Source organism: Patagioenas fasciata, chromosome 1 (assembly GCF_037038585.1).
Source record: "Patagioenas fasciata isolate bPatFas1 chromosome 1, bPatFas1.hap1, whole genome shotgun sequence".
NCBI classification, from domain to species: Eukaryota; Metazoa; Chordata; class Aves; order Columbiformes; family Columbidae; genus Patagioenas; species Patagioenas fasciata.
Genome location: NC_092520.1, coordinates 208473258 through 208495945, shown reverse-complemented (window position 1 = coordinate 208495945; position 22688 = coordinate 208473258). Strand labels below are relative to the sequence as shown.

The following is a 22688-nucleotide window of genomic DNA, read 5'->3' as shown; positions in this document are numbered from 1 at the left end:
GGGTACGGGTGGCCCTTGCCAAGGGTGAATTTTTGCATCTCAGGAGTGTGCACGGGGCAGGAGGGCGCCGCATCCCGCCCGACCAGGCAGCACAGCCGCTTGTAGTGTGTCTTTTTAATTTCTGCTTTCCTTTTCTTTTTTTTTTCTTCTTGGCTTTCCCTCCCCTCCCGTTTGACGTGCGCGGTTTTGGTGCAATGCGAATTATCTCCAGTCATTCAGTCAGGAGGGGCAGCGCCAGGCAGCAGAGCAGCGGCAGGGCTGCCTCCTCCTCCTCCTGCCTCTTCCTCCTCCTCTTCCTCCTCCTCCCATTGCCATAACAACCGCGCACAGCCGCTGCACCCGGTGCCGGCGGGGCCGCTCCGCACCGCGCCCGGGAGGCTGAGCATCCCACGGGGCCCCGCACGGGTGGGGTGGGAAGGGAAACTGTGACCTCCCTACAAAAAAACCAAACCAAAACAAACAAAAAAAAACAACAAAAAAGGACTTTTTCGCAGGGTGGGTTTATTAGGGACCAAAGTGACCCCAAGCCAGGCGCGGAAGGAAGGAGGGACCGGGCAGCCCCGCGAGTGACTCCGCGGAGGAGGGAGAGGAGAGAAAAGGCGTGGGGGTGTGTGTGGAGGGGTAGAGAAAGTTGGGAGGAAATAGCCCAGGAAAAGTGACACTCGAGGAGCGCGGAGGAAATAAAAGCGGCGGAGAGCAGGAAGTGTGAGGAGGAGGAGGAGGAAAGGGAGAAGAAGAAGGAGGAGGAAGAAGAAGCAGCAGCAGCAGCAGCTGCCGCCGCGGCAGAAGAGAAAGCAAAAGCCGGACGCCGGGTCGGTGCCGCCCGGCATCCGCGGGGCTGCGCGGCCATGGCCCGGGAGAACGGGGACGGTGGCGGCTCCTGGAAGAAACAAGCGGAGGACATCAAGAAGATCTTCGAGTTCAAGGAGACGCTGGGGACGTAGGTGGCGGGGAGCGGTGGAGGGAGAGGGGGGGACTGTCCCTTCTGCGCGGGGATGCGCGGGTGCGTGCGTGGGGGTGCGTGTATTTTCGCGTGTGCAGCCATGCGTGCCGCTCCGCGCCCGTCTCGTCCATCCCGGCAAGAAGTCGAGGAGATATGGAAACACGGAGGAAAATAGAGCAGTGGGGAAGGCGCTGGGCTAACACCTCTCCCCCCCGCCCCGAAAATAAATATGTATATATATATATTCCCCCCAAACCCTGTGTTTTACAAAATTCACACGGTGAGGAGGTGGGGAAAGGCTTTTTCTTGATAGTGCAACCGTAAATAAATGTGTTCTGACTTGCACGCTTTCCCCTAAAGCCGACGGCTGTGTCTATTCGTGGACAGACGAGCAGAAATAATCGGAGTGGATTGGATGTGTTTGAGCTGCGCTGCTTAACTGTTGTTGCGGTTTATTTCTGTTATTTATAGTGGCGGGGCATAAAGATTAGTAAAACGTTCGAGTTTTGGGGGTTTATTTTTTTTCAGAAGGCTGAGAATAAACATGCGCAGATGGTGCAAGGGAGCGGGGTGGGGGCTGATGCTTTTTTGGCTGAGCAAAGAGTTTTATTTTTGCTAAAACAAATTTTCACTTATAGGATATTGTAGGGGTGGAGAGTCGGGAGTGCTGAAGGAGGTCAGCATATGGACTGCTGTATATACGTACAGTGTAATTGAATTTCAGTTGTATCGGAAGTGCTCTTCATTGCTGTGTCCCCCCTTCCCTTGCTTTAATTACAACTTTAAGCATGTCTCTAAACGAAGCATTGTTAATCTCAAGCAGTGCTTGTCATACTCCGTGTGCCACTTCCAAAATACGGTTGAACAAGTTTCGACTGTAATATTTCAGTTTCTTTCTGCTTCCAAGGGAGGGCTCTCTATAAACAGAGTATTTCTGGTTCACGGGCTCACTGATTTCCTATGAAAAACTGAGTAAGAATGAGACTGGTCATGCAATATGGAGGTGGGTCAGGCAGTTCTGTTGTGATGAGCTGGTAGCGTAGCCCTCGGAAAACCCCTGACTTAGCAAATGAAATTAATGTTTGCCCAGCTCTTTGAAGAAGCAAAGCACAGCGTAAGAACGCAGCGTTACGGTGTGTTCTCATCGCCCTCACTGAGCCTTTGTGGTCAGAATAGCGTGCACGGGCAGACGTGTCTCTGCTTGTCACCTCAGGGGTGCAGTTCCCTCCCTGAGCGAAAGGGTGTTGGGGAGGAAAGCCTTAATGCAAAGAGACTCGTTAGGGCTGCGGGACAGTTTGCTGTGGTTTCCTTTACACAACTGTCTCTCATCTTCCTGGTTGTTTTGTATGAAGCCACCTACAAGGGTTAAGTTGTGTCACTCAAGGGGTCCAGGAAGAATTAGTTTTGTGGCCTTGATCTGTATCACACTTCAGTTAATGGGAGCAGGTGGAGGTCCCCAGGAAGGTAAAGTTGGTCAGAGTTAATAGTTATTAGGCTGGCTGTTGCAAATGAAATTCATTTAATATGACCAGTTAGTGTCTCAAACTATTAGCCACTGTTTGAGCCTCACGGTTTGGTTAGTAAGTCCTTTGTGATGAGCCTGGAAGCTGTGAACTTTATAAGCTTAACATTTCTAGAAAGTTTTAGAAAATTAAAATAACGGGATTACAAACCTGGGCCTGTATAAAGAAAACTGAGATGTTTTCTTTTCCAGACCTAGGCATATTAATTATGAAAGTATGTTCATTTAACTGCCTACGCAACAGTTCCCTTCTTGTCGTGCATTCCTTAATTTCGAAGAGCAGGCTGATAATTAAAGATCCAAATCTGAGTTTTGGTTCTGTCCTTGGCTGCCCACCAGCGCTGCACCTGCAGTTCTTACCAGCTCTGGTGTGACTTACCAGGGTGTGAAACTCCTGAAACATTTAGACCATCACGGTGTGAATCATTAAAGTACTTGTTCCGTTCCCACTGAAGGTCTGTCTGCTCATCAGCTCCAGCAGCAGGTACGCAGGGTGCAGGAGTCCGAATGAAAACACACATTCTTAGTTATTGATAGAAAAGCACTTAAAGAGGAATTAAGTAATTAAGTCTAAATACCTTTAGAGCATCTAGACACAAATGCTTTCCTCTGGCATCATTTAGGACCAGAGATAAAATCTCATTTGATCCCTCCTGTGCTGTAATGTTGAACCGTGTTGGACATCCATCAGTTGATCTCACCATCTAATAGATTTTTCTCTAGCGTGGATGGGTTTGGAGTGAAAAGCTTGGTTTCTCAGATGAGGAGCACTGGATTAGAGTACTAGCTCTATTTTGCATTTCTCTGCCACCTTCCATTTCAGGATGCCAAAGTGCTAAAAGCACTTTTAATGGAAAAGCAGCTCTTTTGCATGCAGCAGTGTTAACTGCCTGTGGTAAAACTGGTTAAAGAACAAAAAGTATTAAACCCTAAATCAGAGACGAAAGTGAAAGAGAAGCTTTAAAAACATATTTTAAGTGTATTGATTTGGTAATGTTAAATCTGTGTGTATATTGTGTTAATGATTTTTTCCCTGAAAGGAGGCTTTCATCTGAATAAAAGCTTTTCAGCAGATCTTTAACACGGGAGAGTTGAAATTGCTGGAATTATTAAAATGATCCTACCTCAGTTAATCATTCTATCATTTGGGCTTCAAGGAATCCCTAATGAGTACCCAGCTCTCTCTTCCAGAGCTGGAATTCATTATTTACATGCCCCTGCAAATCATGACCAGCCACAGTGATACTGAAATAAGCATCCTGAACTGGACATCACCTCCAGGTGTAAGGAAGGAGCATTTCCCATCCAAATAATTGATTTCTTCCGTAGCTGAGGTCTGTTGTCTGCTCAGTGCTCTTGGGCAATAGTGTTTTCCTAAAGAAGCGACCATCAATGTAGAGGCTGGATCAGATGGTACCCAAATGTGTGCTTACCCTGGTCGGTATTTACGCAGTCTCTACATATGTGTGATTTTAGTTTGTAGCTGCAACATCGTGGGTGCCAGGGTGTCACCAAAATATTTTGGTGATGTTAATCAAGAAAACATGACATGTACATGCAATATAAATATATAAAATACATTTTTGTATATTGCTATATATAAAAAATACGTAATGGTCCCAATCTGTTCTTGAGCTGCCTCAGTTTGGCGGCGCTGGTCCGTCTATGACAGTGGTGACATGGTGGTGAACCATGCTCTGTACCTGTGGGTTCCAGGGGCACCTCTTATTGAAACTGGGCCCGTTCACTGCAGAACGTGAAGTTACAGATCCTGAAAAAGTAGCTAGGAAGAAATACACAAGGTAAATCAAGGTTAAAATGAAATCATAGCAGCTGATGTGATTTAGGGTTCCTTCCAAGTGAAGGCAGGTAGGCTTGAGGAAAGAAGAGGGTCTGACTATCTGCTTATCTTTTAAAATTTCCACAAATTCACCCGTTGTAGCTCTGCTCAATTCACAGGTTTGTCTGGAGAGAGGGATTTCTGCCCCAGCAAGTTTCACATTAGCAGGAATCTGATAAGAAGATGACTGATCACTCAAATATCATTTTTTCTCCATATCTAAATGACATTATGTTTGAGGCATTTTAAAACTCAGATTTTGGCATTCCAAGAGGTAATAAGATACACCATGTCATCCACCAACCAAAGAGGAAAGCCTCCAGTCATTTGGTCTGCCTGACTGGATCAGCCCTGCATTTCTATCTCTCATTAGGCCTTATTGACATTAGAGTTATTATGAAATTATCATGGTTAGAAAGGCTCAGGCTTAGTAACTATGGAAATACAGGTGCTGTCCTTAAAAATAAGGTGTTAGATTCCTTAAAGCTTAGTAATGATAGCACAGGGGGCTGCACAGGCATAGCCATAGAGTAGTAAGGGCTGAGTGGGAAGGCAAATATGCTTCCTTCTGTGTCCAACAGTTCCCTAAAATACAGTATAGGGTAAACTTATAGGCTGTTCTGCTTTTTACCATAATTTTGGGTTCGTCTGTGTCCTGTGTCTCTTCCATACTCTTATGTCACTTGATGGGCTCCTGACGCTCTTCATGACTCTTCTACACACCCATATGTGCTCATTCGTTATGTGAAATGCAATCACTCCATGTCCTGCTCTCACTTCTATTCCTCACCTCCACCCCCTCTCTGTTACAAACTCTTATGCACTGTCTGCTGTGGTTTCGTCCTCTCGCGTCCTTCATAGTGCCTTCTCCTGCATGCAGTCTCCCACTGACACTCAGGCTTTTCACGGACGGGTCCACCTCATGCTCCCATCTGTTGCTGGTTGCTCAGACCTCCATGGGGGAGGCCTGGTGGAGGTTACGTGCCTCAGGCAGTCAGCCTTAAGTTCCACCGTTGAGAAGACACTGGTGGTAAGGACAGGTTCTGGTGGAGGTGCCCCATGGCTGCTCACTTTCAGGTACTATCCGAGCTCCCATTTGGGTAGGTTTGGAAGAGGGTGCTTGAGCTTTTTCTCCCCTGTTTTTGCACAGCGCTCAGCACAATCTGATCCTTGCCTAAAGCCAAAACTCAATATTGCCGCTAATGAGGACCTCAGCATAACCAATGCCAACTCCACAACTGCTCTTTGTGCAGATATGAGCTGGAGGCAAGGCCTGCTGAACAATATCGGTATTTTTTGTGAGCCACAGAGGTAGCTCACACCCTGAAGATCACAACAAGGAAAACCTGGAGGGTCTGGAGACCTGGTGGCGAGCCAGTGGATGAACCCAACTCTTTGGAGTCCCATAGTAATCCTTTAACCAAAAATCCATTCTTCCCATCACAGCCACAACACAGTGGGTGTGAGAACCGCCTTCTCCTGCCATCTGGAGCAGCCTGTCTGCTTCCTTCACCCTCCGTCTGCTTCCACATAGCAGCTGAAATAATCTCTTCATGTCTCCTTTTTTCCTCTTTTTCTCTCTATGACTGACCTCAATCATTTTTGTTGCCCATCACACACAATGCTGGCTACATGCAGAATATTGGTCAGCGTTGCTTAAGCCTTTCAAGCATCCAATTAATGTTGAATAAAGTTGTATTGTTTTGGTTTACTTGACAATAACAAGCATTTATCATAGGATTCTGTATTTATTGCCAGTGATGGTATTCACTTAACCGGTGAGTCATAGTTTATATTCGTGATTACTTAATAGGAGCTAATTTTCTAGTCATTTTAGATAGCAAGAAAACAAGTTGGGACTAAATGGGTACTGTTAGTAAACAGGTAATGAGAAAGGAGGGATAAAAAGTTCTTTGGGGCAGCAATCAGTCATATTTTTGGAATTCAAACCACCTTGTACTTCAGCACTTTCCTGTAAATAATAATTAACGATGATAACAATAATTTGCAAATGTGTGTGATTGGGCTTTTTTTGATTGACAAATAGCTTAGCAATCAGAATATTTCTCTTTTCTAGCAATCATACTGTTCCTTAAAATCTCTCTATCAAGTGTTAACACTGATGTGTTTTTTCATTATCTGACTTGGCGGCTCCTATAATTTTCTTCTGAATGTTGTGCCAATAATTTTTTAAAAATCAAGCTATAAATAACAGATTGTTAATAAACTTTTCAAGCCCCTTCACTGATATTTTCATGTTGAAAGCTGTGTATTTAGTTTTATGCCAGCATTACTCACCAAACAGATTGTGTGAGGTTAAATTAAAATAATACTTTTTAGCAGAATTTTTTGGCTGAGTTAAAAAGCTATATGTATATATTTATATATTAACACTGGATGTGCTAAGGAAATGGTACTGGAAAGCGCCTTTTTGGATCTGAGTGTGGAGCAGCTGAGCACGGGGCTGGAGATCCTCTATGACAATAGATCGCTGATTTTGCTTTGTCTTCTCCTGGGCAATAACGTATGTCACATTCCAAATATCAACAGCTTTGGACAACTGGACTGCAGAACCACAAAGATAGTTCTTGAAGTACCTTTTCCAAGGGTTGAAAAGGAAGAAGAAACGTGTGAGAGAAAACATGTGGTATCCTTAGATGTACTGAGGATTTATTTTGATTTTTGTACATTCACAATCGGAGATAAACTGAGCAGTTTCAGTCTGGTTATGGTTTCCAGGAGGAACAAAAGGGAGGTGCTTTCAGTGATGCAAATGAACATGGACATTTACCAGCAGCGGCAACAGGGTGGGTGCCACGGTGGCATCTCTCTCCCAGACCCTTTGCGTTTGCACTCTTTGCATTTGCCATAATTTAGCTTGAATGTTTGAAGGTAAGTTTTGGGGTTTTTTTCAAGCCTGAGCACCCAAAATTTGGGAATTACATCTGAAGCTCCATTGTCAGAGTACAGAGGACCTAGAAATTTCATCTATGGCTGGTTGCAGAGAGGTCAGGACCCATGGAAAGTCTGGGAGCCTTTAACCTCTGTGTTTTGTTTTGGCGAGGTTTGATGCAGCAGTTTGGATGAAACACGTCAGGAGGGTAATACAACCCTTGTTCATTGGTGGGGCGTGAAGGTTTGCAGGTCTTCCCAGGAGCTCCAAACAAAGGGTACCCCAGATGTGGCAGGTTGGTACCACCCAGTGCTGCGGAGTCTTTCTGCAATGTTGATGTGTTTTAGCTGAACATGGTGGTCAAAACCCACCTGCTGCCCCAATGGCACGCTGGAGAAATGCAGCCATCCTTCTCCCACCGGCCACGTTACCGATTGCAGAAACGGCCAAGCTTTGGAGAATAGTATAAAACAAAACGGTGTAGCCCCTCGTGCTTATTTTTGCAAAGGCTGAAAAGCTGATGTGTATTTGAGGGTTGGACACGAGCAAGTGAAATATAAAGGGTTTAAAACATCAAGGGGTTTTATTACTATGCCTTTTATTGGCCTCAAATGAGATTGGGCTCTGTTGTACTAGGAATATCACAAACACCAGAGGAAAAGACTGTTCGTACCCAGAAGAATTTATAATCTAAATAAATAAGACAAAAATGCTAACCCTGTTTTGTTAAAGATGGGAAAGTGTGTCCCTTGTAAACCCCAGAGCTGAGGCCAGATCTTAACTCCAGCTTTATGCAATGGACCATCCTGCTTTTAATAGCAGCCAACATGTCAGCAGCAGCATCTTCAAAATGTATTTATTTGTATGTGATTCACCCTGGGTCTTCCAATATAATTAGTTTTAACTAGTAAAGGTTTGAAGATGCAAGGCACTGCCTGTATGCTGTCAGTAACAGTGCGGGCGCTTTATTGCTGTGTTGTCTCACAGATGCTCAGAGGAATCGAGTTCTTCCCAGAGCTATAAAGAGCTGGAGCAGACCAGGCAGTTCTTGGGGCGATGTGGGATTGCTCCCAGCAGGATCCCATCCTCTCGTCCCAGTTTTGGATAATTCAAGCGACCAGGCTTCAACTTTCCAGCCAGACTCATTAGCTGTGACCCTGCCATCCCCTCTGTGATGGGCAAGGGCTGAAATCATAGAATCATTGAATTAATTCAGTTGGATCATCAAGTCCAGCCATAAGCATAACCTAACTCCAGCACTAAACCACGTCCCTAAGAACTTTGTTTAAACCCCTCCAGGGATGGTGACTCTACCACTGCCCTGGGCAGCCTGTTCCAAATGAGGGAAGCTGTTGGAAGAAAAACTGTGGAAAAAATGAAATGACATAGAAAAACGAAAAAAACATAGTGAGGAACTGGGTGGGGAGAGAAAAGCACTTAGAGGATTTACAGCCACGTGGAAAACTCCTCTGGGGAAGGCACAGGCTGATAATCGAATTCAGCCGTAGCTGTCAGAGACTGCCGGAGCATCCCTGAATAATCCTTCACTGTTAAACTGAGCTGGCTTGGAGATTTCCTCCCACTGCTCGCTCTTGTCTTCTGCTGCCTCTGAGCGTATGTAAGTCAGTGCAATAAGCTCTGCCATGGAGCCTGCAGCGTGTTGGGAATCCCAGGCACAGCAGAGTGCTCAGTGTGCGCTGTCAGTGGCAGGGGATGCTGTGAATGTATGCAACTTGTTTCGTGCTCCTTACTCTGTTTTCTCGCACGGTACCCAAACAAATCCGAAGGCTTTGTCTTTTACTTCAGGATATTTTGTAGATGGGGCCTGAGATATCTAAAAGATGCTTTGGGATCATTGTCAGCCTCACACCTCTGCATTAATGGGATTTCTTGCCATAGGGTTGTAATTAATTTGTTCAACAAAATATTTTGAGAAGATCTGACACTGTTGAGCTTCTCCATGGGCTGATGATGATCATGGTTAAAAACACTATGTCCTTCTCTGAGCCCAAGACACAGTGTTTTGAGACACCTTCTCTAGCATAATTACATAGCAACCTGAATATTATGAAGCAAACAAGCTCTGCCTCACAACATAAAATGCTCCCAAACGTGAAAAAGCAACCACAAAACAATGCAAAAACTTCTACTAGAAGACTGCTGCACTTGGGCCCTTTTTTAGGGCCAGAAGAGGGAGGCAAATAACATTTAGCTTTCTAGCCAATTTGCTTGATGCACCATAAGAAGATACCTTAGATAAAAACATTTATGGAGCAGACTCCTGTCAGCCAAATTACCCAGATGCTGAGGCAGAAGAGGAATAATTTAGAAAGAAGGGAAATACCTTATGTCACAAAGTTGACTTATGGCTTATACTTTTTAGGAAGCAGGCTATATGTTTAGATATTGGAGGAGAAGGTACCAAAAAACGAGCTTAAAAAAGCGGGGTTCTCAAAGGCACTTAGGCACAGGACACACAGGTGCTTCAGGGAGGCTTCTGCTCTTGGGTACATTAAGGTGTAGCTGGAGTAATTTTACTGACTAATTTTCCTGGCTGTAGCCATGTAATTTATGTAATGGACATAAATCCTGCGCTCTTGAGAGAGACCCTGAAAAAAAAATCTCATAGAGCTTTGTAGGAAAGTCCACTGAATGAGTTTCTCCGATGAATCTTACATTTTTCATGGAAAGAAGTGATTCTAGGATTCTTAAGTGACAGCTGAGATGATTGGTGCCCAGAAAGAAAACCTGTGCCCTTCTGGCACCGCTGAAAGAGAATATAATGAGTAATAAAGCTGAAAGCAGACTGGTTCTGCAGGTGAGTGGAGCTGCACTGGGGGAAAACCAAAGGTCTGGGGCAAAGCAGAGCAATGGGATTCACCTACAGATAAATGCCAAGAAAGACTAGTCTAAATGGGGTGGTTTTAGCTTAATTGACTCCAGAAACAGCTAGGTCATGAGCTATACAACTGCAAAAATTCATAGACATGGGTCCTTTGGACAGGATAGCTTGTGTGCTGCAGCAGGCAACAATTAATCATCGTCAATCAAGGGCCAGTAAAATGACCGGCAGCTTCAGTGCCAGTGTTTGCTCTGGAGATGGTGTGATGCCGGGACATCTTCATCTTGCATTGCCGTGTGGTTATGATGAAGGTGTAGGAGCTCTTTATATACATACGTATAAATAGTGTCTATGTGTATATAATGTGTATACACCCACACATTAAAATACTATTTATATAGTGCTATAGAGTGATACATAGCGATATACACTGATACATGGTGCTAGTATCTTGCCACACAGCGTGTTCGGCTTCATTAATAAACGCACAGAGAATGACCTGGTAAAAGCTCTTTAAGAGCATTGTGAATATGGTTAATTTATTATGTAGTTGGAATTTCTCTTCATATTTGGGTTACATTTAGGTGAAGGCAGAAGAGTCATGCCTGTTTATCTCACCTAAGCTTTGTTATCCTTATTTAAGGATCTAGCCCAAAATGCAGAATGAGGCTATCCACAGACATGAGGAGGTATTTGTCCTTGGATGCAGACTGGCTTTAGCTCATTTCTAAATGCCTTTGTCTGTGTAGTGACTTCCTGACAGATGTTTTTGTGACGCCTCGTTATGTCCGTCCGTCTACTGAGATAAGACTTGGGTACGGGCAATGGTTCTGTGTTTCTGCTCTTGTTCATCAGTCAGTTGCTTTCAGCGATGCAAGGGGGACAGTGGCTTTTCCTCACCCTGTCATCTTTGACAGAGTTGACTTTGGTCGTGTTCCACATCTGTTCAAATATGTGGTGTTTGGCCTTGCTTAGTTTGTGACCAGAGACCATGGAAAACTCTCAAAGGTGGGAGGTCTTGACTTTTTGATGCCCGAGATCCCCTACAACCCATTTCTGAAACACTTTCAGTAGCTCCTCTTAAATACTAGATGGAAAATACTCACGTTGCCTAAAACTTAAACAGGAACTGTGTGGCACCCACTTGTTCATTAGCTCATGGAGAAGAGCCCAATGAAGTAAGATGTGAGCACGATGGTCCTTCCTTCTCTTCTTCTTCACCTCTGTGTTGCCCCTGCTATGCTGAATCCCCACTTTGTCCCCCATCCAGACCCCACACGACATTCTCCATTGGGTGCAATGCTGTAGTTGAGTTCTGCAGGTGTGTACAGCTGGGAAGCACATCTGCAAGACAGCACAGTGTCTTCCTTTGGGTCAGCTGGGGACTTTATTTGTTTAGATAAAACATGTAGGGAAATGAAGGCAGCGTGGAGCAGGTGGGGTGTGTTAGAGCTTTTTGGGTGCAAACTTGAACTCAGCAAGTGGAAGGTGAATTAACCAACATTGTGGCTGGTATCAGGAGGTTTGTCTCAGCCCATTAGGGATTCCCCTCTGTAGATGGGGTGGTTGTAGCATCTTCACTAACCACGTTTAACTCTGGTCTACAACCATTGCCCACAGGGTAATGGCAACTGCTTGTTACCCTCTTCTACAGCACGGTTACAGATTGCAAAGTTGTGTTGATTAAAAATCTGTTGTGCCAATGTCATTTTAGTGGTGGGCGCATTAGTTTTTGTAATCAATTCTCTTTTCTGCTTTTTTAAAGCAATAAGCTGAGGGACAACCCAGTGGCTTAGGTAACTCTAGTACTTCAACAATCACGGCAAAATAAGGAAGAGAGGGAGATCAGTAGTAAAAATATTTAAAAAAACAGTTTTGGCTTTGGAAGGCACCTGTAAAATGTCTTCCTAAATGTCTCCTTGTTTGTTGGCTTGCTCCTAATAGACCTTCCTGAAGTCAGAGGGTAGCACACAAAAGCACACCAGGCCTGTTTCTCTTCTGATTTTTTTTCTCTTAAACCATTTGCAGCAGCACAAAGTGACTGTGAAATTCAGCCTTTGATGTGCACAGCTTGGAGGTTTCCCTTCGGGAGTCAAGAAAAGCCCACGCTACTCAGCAGCACTGGAACAGCCGCATTTTGTGCTTCGTACGCTCAGGTTTCAAACGACAATATCAAGTTTGCAGGGCTGTGGAGGAACAGGTTGCAATTCCAGGACAGAAGAGGAAGGGGCTGAGCGTGTCCCAGGGGATGGTTCCATCTTCTGCCAACTCAGTTGTTTGCTGGGATGTGCTGTGAATTTATTTAACAAAACGATAGTGGTTAAAAATAGTCCTGCAAAAAAGGAGGTGGGGGAAGGGGACAGATAAAAAGTACAAGAAGTTTTAGTTCTTTTCATTCCATAGTCTCTATAAATCAGCAGGGAAGTCAGCTGCGTTTTTTTTTCCCTTCTGTCTTGCATTGTTAAAAAATCATCAGCCACTACACTGAAATGGTTTGCAAGAGCCACTTCGCCAGCAACCGTTTCTGACTGAGAACAATAAAAATTTAGCAGATGCCAGGTTGAATTGATGTGTCAGTGGTTGCTGAATTCAACTTAAGAGCTGTAAATGGAGCCAATCATCATTTCTTAATGAGATACACGAGAGGAAAGAATCACAATGCTTGAATAATCTGTCACATCTCTATCAGTGCTGCTTAAGAGTTTGTTCAATGGTTTGACAAGGTAACATGACAAAATCAATTTACAAAGCAGATTAAATACAAATATGCAGTTTTTTTTTCTCCCCTTCCACCAAGAGTGTGATTCTTAAAGCCTTATGTTTTTTATCCTTACAATTGCTGCCCAGTCATCTGTTTTCAGTGCTACTGCTTGCAGTCCTGCATGGCCCACAGTGACATAATTCACCACATCTGGAATATTGTGTCCAGTTGTGGCCCCTCAGTTCCAGAAGGACAGGGAACTGCTGGAGAGAGTCCAGCACAGGGCAACGAAGATGCTGAAGGGAGTGGAGCATCTCCTGTGTGAGGAAAGGCTGAGGGAGCTGGGGCTCTGGAGCTTGGAGGAGACTGAGGGGTGACCTCATTAATGTTTACAAATATATAGAGGGTGAGTGTCAGGAGGATGGAGCCAGGCTCTTCTCGGTGACAACCAATGATAGGACAAGGGGTAATGGGTTCAAACTGGAACACAAAAGGTTCCACTTACATTTGAGAAGAAACTTCTTCTCAGTGAGGGTGCCAGAGCCTGGCCCAGGCTGCCCAGGGAGGTTGTGGAGTCTCCTCCTCTGCAGACATTCAAACCCGCCTGGACACCTTCCTGTGGAACCTCATCTGGGTGTTCCTGCTCCGGCAGGGGGATTGGACTGGATGGGCTTTTGAGGTCCCTTCCAATCCCTGACATTCTGGGATTCTGTGATTTTTTAACCCCTGTGAAATGTTTGCACATCTCGTCTTCTCCATGAGAAACTCCAGAATATAAGATTTTTGCTCCCTGTACAAGTGACTTTAGGATTCCCCCAGTCCATTTGTGTTCTATATAGTTTGTGAGATGCCATCAACGTACCTGGCTCATTATACCTCTAACTTTGTATGTCACCAGGTTCTCAACAGAGATGTTGTAAACAGCTCTTAGGAAATGGTGAGCATGTTTATTTTTGTTTCAGGTGAGGTGACAGGGTTCCCAGCAGCCCTTTAAATATGCCAGAGGACTGTGTCAAGGAGGAGAACAGCGTTTCTTAACTTATCGTTGCCATATGACTCCCATTACTACAGTTTCTGAGCAAATCGCAGACATTACAAAATCTGTGATACCGAAAACTCGTATGCTTATATTTTTGTTACATTTACGCATGACATATGGACTTCAAGTATCTGGTTACTCAGTTTCTGCTCAACATCTTGTATTTTCTGGTGACTGTTGAAGAATCAGAATACGTATGGTATTTTCTTATTGGTGTTGCTACCGTCTTTATCTTGTGGTTTGTTGGCTAACTGTCAGATACTCCTGGCTTCATTAAGAAACAGATGTACAGGTCTACACTTTGTTTTTGTAGCTGCACTTTTGACATATTGTAAATGTCCTTAATTGAATTTGTGCAGGATACTACCATCTGCTGGCATCTGTTTCTGCTTTGGCTCTTTCTGAATACTTGTGTGTATCGTGGTCTATAAGGACAAATTACAGAGTTTCAGCAAGATATTAGGTCAAGTTTTTTCCCTGAAATAAATGAGCACAGAGTTTGAACGTTGGAAGATTTCATATCTACATTTCTAGATTAATATAGTTTATTCTAAAAGGCATGTTTCAGGCAAGAATTGGGCCCTGTGTCCATGTTAGTCTCTCTTGATTTATTATTGGTATATCTGCAAACATATCAGAGCTCACAAACTGAGAGAAAAGTGGCCTTTGGATTTAGGTTAACCATGGAGGGATGTGGATAAACTTTCAGATCTGCCTGAAGCCTTGACATGAAACTCTGTCTAACAAACAGTCAAGATAAGTAATCTTTAAACATCACTTACTCTATCTGCAAGGTTGATGGGCTTCTTGTCGCTTTTAACATAGCCAAGTGTGCTCTGATACAAAGCTTTTGGTGGCAAAAGAGATACTGGGCAGGCACTGGAGGAGATGTCTGCTGAGGATGGAAATAGAAAAATGCATGTTGTCTCATAAGAGACCAGAGCAAAGGCTTCCTTTTTGTGTAGCCCACTGTCATGTTCAGCTTAGCTCTTTGTCCTCAGCTCTGTCCTTTTCATTAGATGGCATCAGCATTTGTGGTAGACTTTATTGCAGTTGCCATGTCCGCGTCTGAACTGTGAAACACAATAGACATTCACTTCCTGGCATTGTCTCTGGTCCTGACGAGTGCAAGCGTCAAAAAGCATCTAGGTCGGGATTTATCGGTAGTGGCCTAACTCTGCTCCCAGTAAAAACAGTGAGATTTGGCCTTTGATGTCAATGAGACTGCGTTAAACTAATTTTGAGGTGATGATGAACTGTTTCTCTCTGCACCGCTCACGTGTGGCAGTGACGGGGAGAAGTGGGGTCATGCAGGGAAACGAGTCCTCCAAAAGCCGTTTGAGATGGGGAGATGGGCACGCTTCATCTTAGAAATGCACCATTGGTCTGAAATAGCTGGTGTACCAGCAGGGCCGGATTGTGCTTGATTGTCCTTGTCTTTCTGGTGCTTCATATGGGCAGCACTCAGTAAAAAACTTAAATATGGAGAGCGTTCCTGGCTGTGTATGTGTTACTAGAGCTCACATAAGGGGTACTCCAAAAGCACAGGGTCTCCTATTACTTTGCCAACCAGTTTCTTTGCCCCAGTGTCCTTGTTGGTGCTGTTCCCTCAGTATTGGAACCCCATACTGGTACCCACAGCTAGTCAGGAGTCAAATGTTTAAAATAATGAGCTTTGGAAATGATGTGGACTAGTGGCAGAGGCACTTATTGGGAGAAGAGCACTAGATAATGATTCTGGCAACGTGGGTTTTGTTTCTGAGTGGGCCACTGGGCTTTTTATGACCTTGGAAAAGCTGCAGCACCTCTTGGGCCTGGTTTATCCACTGTCAAAGAATGATCAACCTACTTTGTAGTTCACTTTGAAATCTAGCTAGTTAAATGCAAAATGCAAATGCAAAATGCAAAATGTTCAGAATGTACTATGTAAGGTGTTGTTTTTGTCATGGTAATATGGCAAGAATCTCCTCCATTGTCCATAAGATGTGCCTGAGTGTGTTGGGAACTCAGCTGCGATGCTGGTGTTCTGCAGCTGATGTTTTGTGTGGAACACGTTTTAGGGAACAGTCCCTAAAAATACCGTTGACTCCAAAAATAGGTGGACTGCAACACCTCAGAAACATCAGATACGGGAGAACAGAGTAAATCCCACCAAAATGCATTTTGTTTTCTGAAACTTGTGATCTTTCAGTGTGCTAACCCCAGCAGGGCAGGAAGACCTTCCATAAATGCCTCTGAGTACTCAGCTGCAGCCCGCTGATGGGTTTTCCAGTGTTGGTTCACTGGTGGATGGACATCAGGGAGACAACTGAGAGGAACTGTAAAGCTATAATGCAGTTTTCCCCTCCTGTGCAATCCAGGTTATTAGTGGGAGGCAGAAAATAACAGTGAATTTAGCATCATGCTGGCAACAGAGTGGGATTTGCAGAGCAGTGGATAAGGATTTGGACTGCCCTGAAGAGCCCTCCGCTGATAAGACAATGTGGTCTTACCTCAAAGATACATCTATGGCATTACTGATGTGTTAGTTGATTATATTTTTTAATGTCTAACAATGTTTGTCCCTCTTGAAAATCAGTTCAGTAACTGAAGCCACCATGGTGAGTAGCCACACTGATCCTTCTAGAAACACCTTCAAAAACAATTAAGGCAATCGGAGGAATGTCTTCATTGCTGTGTCTTCATGGGGAAAAAAAGTGGTACCCTTGAGATGCAGCAGGAATAAAGCTGTGTTTCCACTCACTGCGGCGTTACTGTTTTTAAAAGCCTTTTTGTAGGCAGAGAGCATTCAGTTTTTCCTCCAACTCTTGAAAAAAAAATGAAGTTAGTACAGAAATTGGAAAGCGAACTTTCATTTAAGCTGCATGATTTAGATCTGCTGGTGAAGGCTGCTGCTGTAGAGCATTTGGCATTCATCAGAAAAATCTCCAAGTCTAAACAGTTTTATTATGCAAAGTTATATAGTTGGAAGGTAAGACACTCTGTCTTTTTCCAGTTTGAAGAACGGTTCCAGGTGATGGATGTGCTGTCAAATTTCTCTTAAAGCTTGCAGGAAAGGCAAATAGCTGTGGGTCTCGCTTTTCAACCTATGGCTGCTATAAGCCCTGGGGAAAAGGATGCTCAGCCGGGCCATGAGTAGGAGAGCAGCCATGCTCAAGAAACCACATGGACGTCCTCAAATAATGTGTTGCACGAGGTGTGATTTAGCAAACCACTGATGTCTTCTTGAAATAGGGTCCTGATATTTGCATCTTTTAGATTGTATTAGCACAGCTTTTTACTTCTCACAAGACACCTGCACTGCTCGGCTAGCAAAGCATACGGCAACTGCACTTGTATGTGAGCGTAGAGGTTTTCATGAAATTAATTTTCCTTAATGATTTAAGGATAATCACAGTTCACTGAAACATTTATTAAGCTTCACTCTGTTCAGCGTGTGATTAATATGCTTACGTATAGTGCTGTGTGTGCTTATCCCCAAGCACACACTGAAGTCCTATTAGAGGTGTGAAGTCAAAGGGACTAAAGCAGGAGCCAAGGTATTAAGTACTTAACTGCTTTTCTGGTAGGTATGGACTGCTGAAAGGTGACCATGGTTCTTCTCAGTGGTTGTCCTTTGTGTTTCTGTACATTTATATGTAATCCAAGGGATCAGTTTTGCAATCCCACCCACAGTTCATTGCTGTTAAAAGCCCATATTTTTGGGTGGGACACCAACCCAACCACTGCAACTGGGTAGGATGGGAGCTGTGGATCAGACCTCAGCCCTGCAGGGACACTGATGCCACCAGGAATTGCTGCTGATTTGCCCAAATGGGGCAGCCCAAGCTGTGGGGACAGCGTTGCAGAAGCGGCCACATCTGGTGGGGACATCTGGCCCTTGGGTGTCCAGCACCCACCCAGCACCGAACCACGACGAGCGTGAGTCAGAGCCCTGTGGAGCCATTCGGTAAAACATCACTGCAGAATTATCTTGGCAGGGTGAGAGGGGAAAAAACTATTTAGCCTAGCACACTGTTGATGCACCATAAATATTATTCTTGATTCCATAAAAACTGCAATAAAGGAACACCAATGTTCACGAAATGCCCTTTAAAATTCAGCAAGAAAACTCATATACTAATAGGTTCCTATTTAATAAAGCAGTCCTTTATAAAGAAAACAAATTCTGAGTGCTCAGAAAAATAACTCCTCCACCACAGGCAAAGGAAATTTTGTTTTTTAAATGTTTAGATAGCTTTAGTTTTTCTGGGAATAGGACTGTAGCAGAAAGAATAATGCAAGGCAATAAATTGAGCCTTGAACAAAAACAATTTCTTGCATGTAATTTGGGTTTGTTCTCATCTGAGGCTGATGAGATTGTATAAAACTTGGTGGTCTTTCAAAATCTTAAGGAAATACGGGGAAGGACACATTATGTCTTCACTCTGCGCATTGCAGGATCTGCAGAGATGGTGAAAAATGCTGCTTTTTCAGACAAATCTGCTGTCTCCCAGGAATTACTGTTTTTTTTAAAGGTAGTAAAGAGTCTGGGTGGGATTCACTGCAGCTACATGGATTGGGTGCATTTGCCTGAATTTCGGCATTCAGTGTCATTTGAGATGTCACAGGGTGTTTGAAACAGCCACATGAAGGTGGCAGGGGTGACACTGGGTGTGCTGGAGACGGTCACCCTGTGGGAGCTGATAGTTGGGTGGAGTATCAGAGAGGCTCTTAAATGGCATATAGGTATTCAAGTATATAGGCATTCAGTATTCAAAAAGTGACTGAACACCCTCAGACACATGGTGTGAACTGTGGGGTTGTCCTGTGCAGGGACAGGAGTTGGACTCCATGATCCTTGTGGGTCCCTTCCAAATCAGGACATTCTATGACTCTATAAACACGGTATGGAGTACCTATGGGGAGCTCAGTAGCGTCCTTGGACACTAACATTCGTGTCCTGAGATGAATGGAAGAGCAGAGTCCTGCATGGCTGGTGGAAACACCTCCTCATCTGACACCAGCCCAAGATTGACATCAACCAGGAGTGTTGCATCAGGGAGAGGGAGCTGATCTGCTGGTTTGAGGAGGACGGAGCTGGGCGAACACTGTTTGTAATGTAAACACTGCCGTGAGGGTTTTTTCCTTCTGGTTCACGATCTTACAGATGAGAGTAAACACTTAATAACAACTCTGGTGCTCAGTTTAAGTTAATTAATTCATCTGAAATTAGGCCAAAGGTATCTCAAACTGGGCCACCTCGATCAACAACCAGCTTGAAATTTTAGGTATGTGATTTGTCTGTATCAACCCATGCTAAAACCGGTTGTGTTTCATGTTTCTGATCTGCAGCATGTTGCTGGGACTATTGCTGGACAATTAAATTAATGGTACTTCAATTTGTGCAGGTTTGGGTCCCAGGGATAGGATGGGTATAGCAGATGCTTCTCTCTTGGTTGGATCCAGTCCTTTTACTGCATGTAAAATCTTCCACTAAACAACACTGGACATAAAAATACTTTGGTTGCATCTGATTTTATTCTCTTCACTTTTTCTTTGCTTCACCTGCCAGATTTCCAGTTATCTCTGGAAACTTAAGATGATCTTTTTCAGTCCTTTGAGGGTGGTGGTAGCGCCGTTCTCTCTCCCTGGATTTGGCATAGATAAGGCATTCCTTTACAAATAAGCTGTTGCAAAGAAAAAGTAAAACCACACACATCCCCACTTGGGCCGTTTTCCTGCAAAACCTCCATCATGACATTTTCATACCAGGTTTGTAACCCTGTGGGGAAATTGTGTGATTCACCACTTCTGCCCTGCAAAACCAGCATCCACAGCAGTTAAACATTAACTCTACCTTTGCTTGAAAATAACTGTCATCATGACTCTTTGCAGTTGTGAGATGGTTTTTGTGCGTGTGCATACTGGTGATTAGCTTTTAAGCACATGCCCACTCTTTATCTCATTTGGCATTTACGCAGAAAGCTGATTTGGATCCTGCGATTTCATGTCAACATGGCCAATCTGGCTGAAATTACTTCTGGGTCATTATGCAGAAAACCAGGACTTTTTTTCCCTCCTGGTTGATGGAAGAGCTTGTTTTCTGCCTTCACATGGTAAAATCGGCAAGAGTGGAGATTCAGCCAGCTAAGCCCGGCTTAAGCTGGGTGTTTCTTTAGGGAAATGCGGGTGTTGGCGGAGGCGCGAGTGGGTGGGAAATGGAAACTCCAGCTCTGCAGCAGTGTGTTCTTCAGCCTTATTTTCTCTGAACCATCTTCCAGCTGGCAAAATCTCCCTCCCTATGCGGCCAAGGGATGGTCAAGTGTAGGAGCGACAGCTGGTTTTGGCTGCCTGGTGCCCTGTTGGCTTTGAAGTTATTGTCCCTCTCTTGTATGAAGCCTTGCTGCACTGGTGTTACTGGTCAATGGCTGGGGAGACACAAGAATTGGAAAAACAAACCCCCAACTCTAGCAAAATAGGATTGGAGGGAGGTTAGGAGAGTGATACAAATAGGAGTCACAGCTGCATGTGCTGAGTTTAAGTTGCTTCTTAGGTGGCTTTAAAGGAAAATCGCTGCACAAGATGGTTTTGAGTACTGAAAAAATAATACTTAAAAAAAAAGAACAAAAGGAAAAAAGGAAAAAATAAAAAAAATAAAAGAGAAAGAAAAGGAACAAAATACCTTCGATCATTCTTGGATTGCAGAAAGGTGAGATGCACTGATCAGCATCCTGACTTCCAGGGCTGTGTGAGCTCTGGGCATGTTGTTAGATGGTTTCCAGGGCAGGGCTGGCCGATGTCCAGCTGGCGGGGAGCGTGACTGAAAGATGTCCCGTCTGTCTGTGGAACGCCACGTAGATCCACCGCACGCCGGCCGAACGCAAACTCCTCGCTTTACAGCACAGCTTGCTCTTTAAACAGGGAAAAATATATATAAATATATATATATTTAATTCTAAAAGACTCTGCCAAAACGCTATGTTTGAACCCTGTAGCAGACATTGTGGATTTATGGGTTCTTCTCTCCACAGCCCAAGCTCAGCCACCCTTGAGGCGTTTCTTGGGAAGGTTTAATTCACATAATAGGGGCCTGGGGAGTGGGAACAGCTTGAACAGTCTGTCTTTTAAGTGGCAGCAGCTAAAACAAAGAAATAAAGTTATTTTCCAGACTCAGCAGCTGAGCACTTTCCATACCTTCTGCTGTCCTGTCCAAGTAGGAAAATTTCCTTTAAGTCTGGGAAACTTGCATAGTCCAAGCATCAGGCGGCATACCCAGGGGAATTTGTGATGATTAAGTCCAAAGATGAGGCTGTTGGTGAAGCGAAGCTGCTGAAGCCTTTTGTAACATTTAACAAGGCAGATGTGAAGAGACAGACTGCTTTTGCAGATAGGATGGGATTAGAGGCTGCAAAATCCAGCCTGCTCCTGAATCTCCTGTAGTTAGTGAGTGTCATGGGAAGAGGATGGGATCTACAGATATCTCCTGCATGGCGGTCTTTAAAAAAATGCCAACTGAGTGATTTCTACCATCCATCAGTGCTTTCCTCCTGTTGTATTCTGTGTTTTTTCCCCACACAGGTGTGCTGAGCAGTTGTGGGTCAGGGTCAGCACATCTGCAGTGATTTGCTGCACATCTCCCATCGACGGGAGGGCGGTCGCCTCGCTCGGTTGCACGAGAGACAGAAATATGCTGATTTTTGGAGGTTTTGATTTTTAACCTGACCGGTAACAGCAGGGATTGGATTCTCTCCTAGGGGAGAAGGCAACTTAGCTGTGACTCCCTGACCCTGAGACAATTTCTCTCCGGTGCCTGCGCTGAGAAGTCAGATCTGGTTCATTTGGATCTGGTTGCAGGCTCAGTTTAATGAATCTTTTCTTCAAAGCAGATTAAGTTGATTGCTTTGCAAGGAAAAAAAAAAATCTGCTTTGTGTTGTTTTCTAGTAGCCAGCTGGAAAAAAAGAAATTCATATGGTTTTCACTTCTAAATCTTTATTCAAAAACCTCCAGTCTCTGGTATGAATTAAGAGGCTGTCGTATGGACTCTGCCCTCATTTGTAATGATCCTTTTGTGACATGTCCTGCAAATGGAGATGCAACAATGGAAATAAAAGTTTGCTTTACAACTCGGTAAGTGAAGAGAGATGACTAGAGCTCAGAACCACTCCATCTCCTCTCTGGAAGGCCCCAAACACACCACGTATAATGAGTTAAAGTGCTGTTTTTTCCATTTGGGATGTTTGTGCGTGCGCTGTCTGCTGTGCCCAGAATATTCTCTGCACCTGGGATGCGATGGATTTGCTGCACTTGCTTGGAGCTGGGTTCTCACAGGCTGGATGAAACTGTACATTTATTGATTGATTGATTGATTGATTGATTGATTGATTTTATTGGATGCACGTGAGCTGCATGTGTGCAGTTCATACTGACCAGGACTTCTGAGATGCCCCAAAAGCCTTCCACTAATTGCCAGCTCTCTCTTCTTGCACTCAGACAAAATTTCCAGACAGAAAATATTATCTCTGTGGGGAAGCTCAGGGGGGAAATAACCTAAAAACCCGAGCAACGATCAATGAATTTGGGCAGTGTGGATATTTTTGTAAAGTTTTGGTCTGGGTAAAAATTGATTTTGAAGTGAAATATTCTACCTGGTTTGAAAAGGGAGTATTTTGGGGTTTGTTTTGAAAAAAAAGAAAAGAGTGATCTTTTTTCTAAAACTGAAACTAGTTCTGGTGGCCTCCAAACTGTATGGTCTTATGAATGTAATACCAAGCTGCTTGCTATGAAAGTTTGGTTGTAGTTTGGATGGAGCTTCCCTTTCCAGGTAGCTTGCAAAGGGCTGATGGATGATTAGCAGATCTTCTGAATAATTAATAAAGTAGACAGGCAGAAATTATGTCAACGTTGTGCTAGCAACAGCTGGCTATA

The 22688-nt window shown here is 44.1% G+C and overlaps 1 protein-coding gene across 3 annotated transcripts in view; it reads left to right on the top strand.

Annotated features, from left to right (window-relative positions):
* The first annotated feature begins 225 nt into the window (after positions 1 to 225).
* The window catches only part of CAMK1D (calcium/calmodulin dependent protein kinase ID), a 236709-nt gene continuing 214246 nt past the window's right edge, over positions 226 to 22688 (top strand). For all 3 annotated transcript variants that reach the window (XM_065836524.2, XM_071803518.1, XM_065836513.2), the window contains exon 1: positions 226 to 940. In XM_065836524.2, the coding sequence (XP_065692596.1) occupies positions 849 to 940 (92 nt within the window). In that variant the 5' untranslated portion in view covers positions 226 to 848. The remainder of the gene's footprint in view (positions 941 to 22688) is intronic.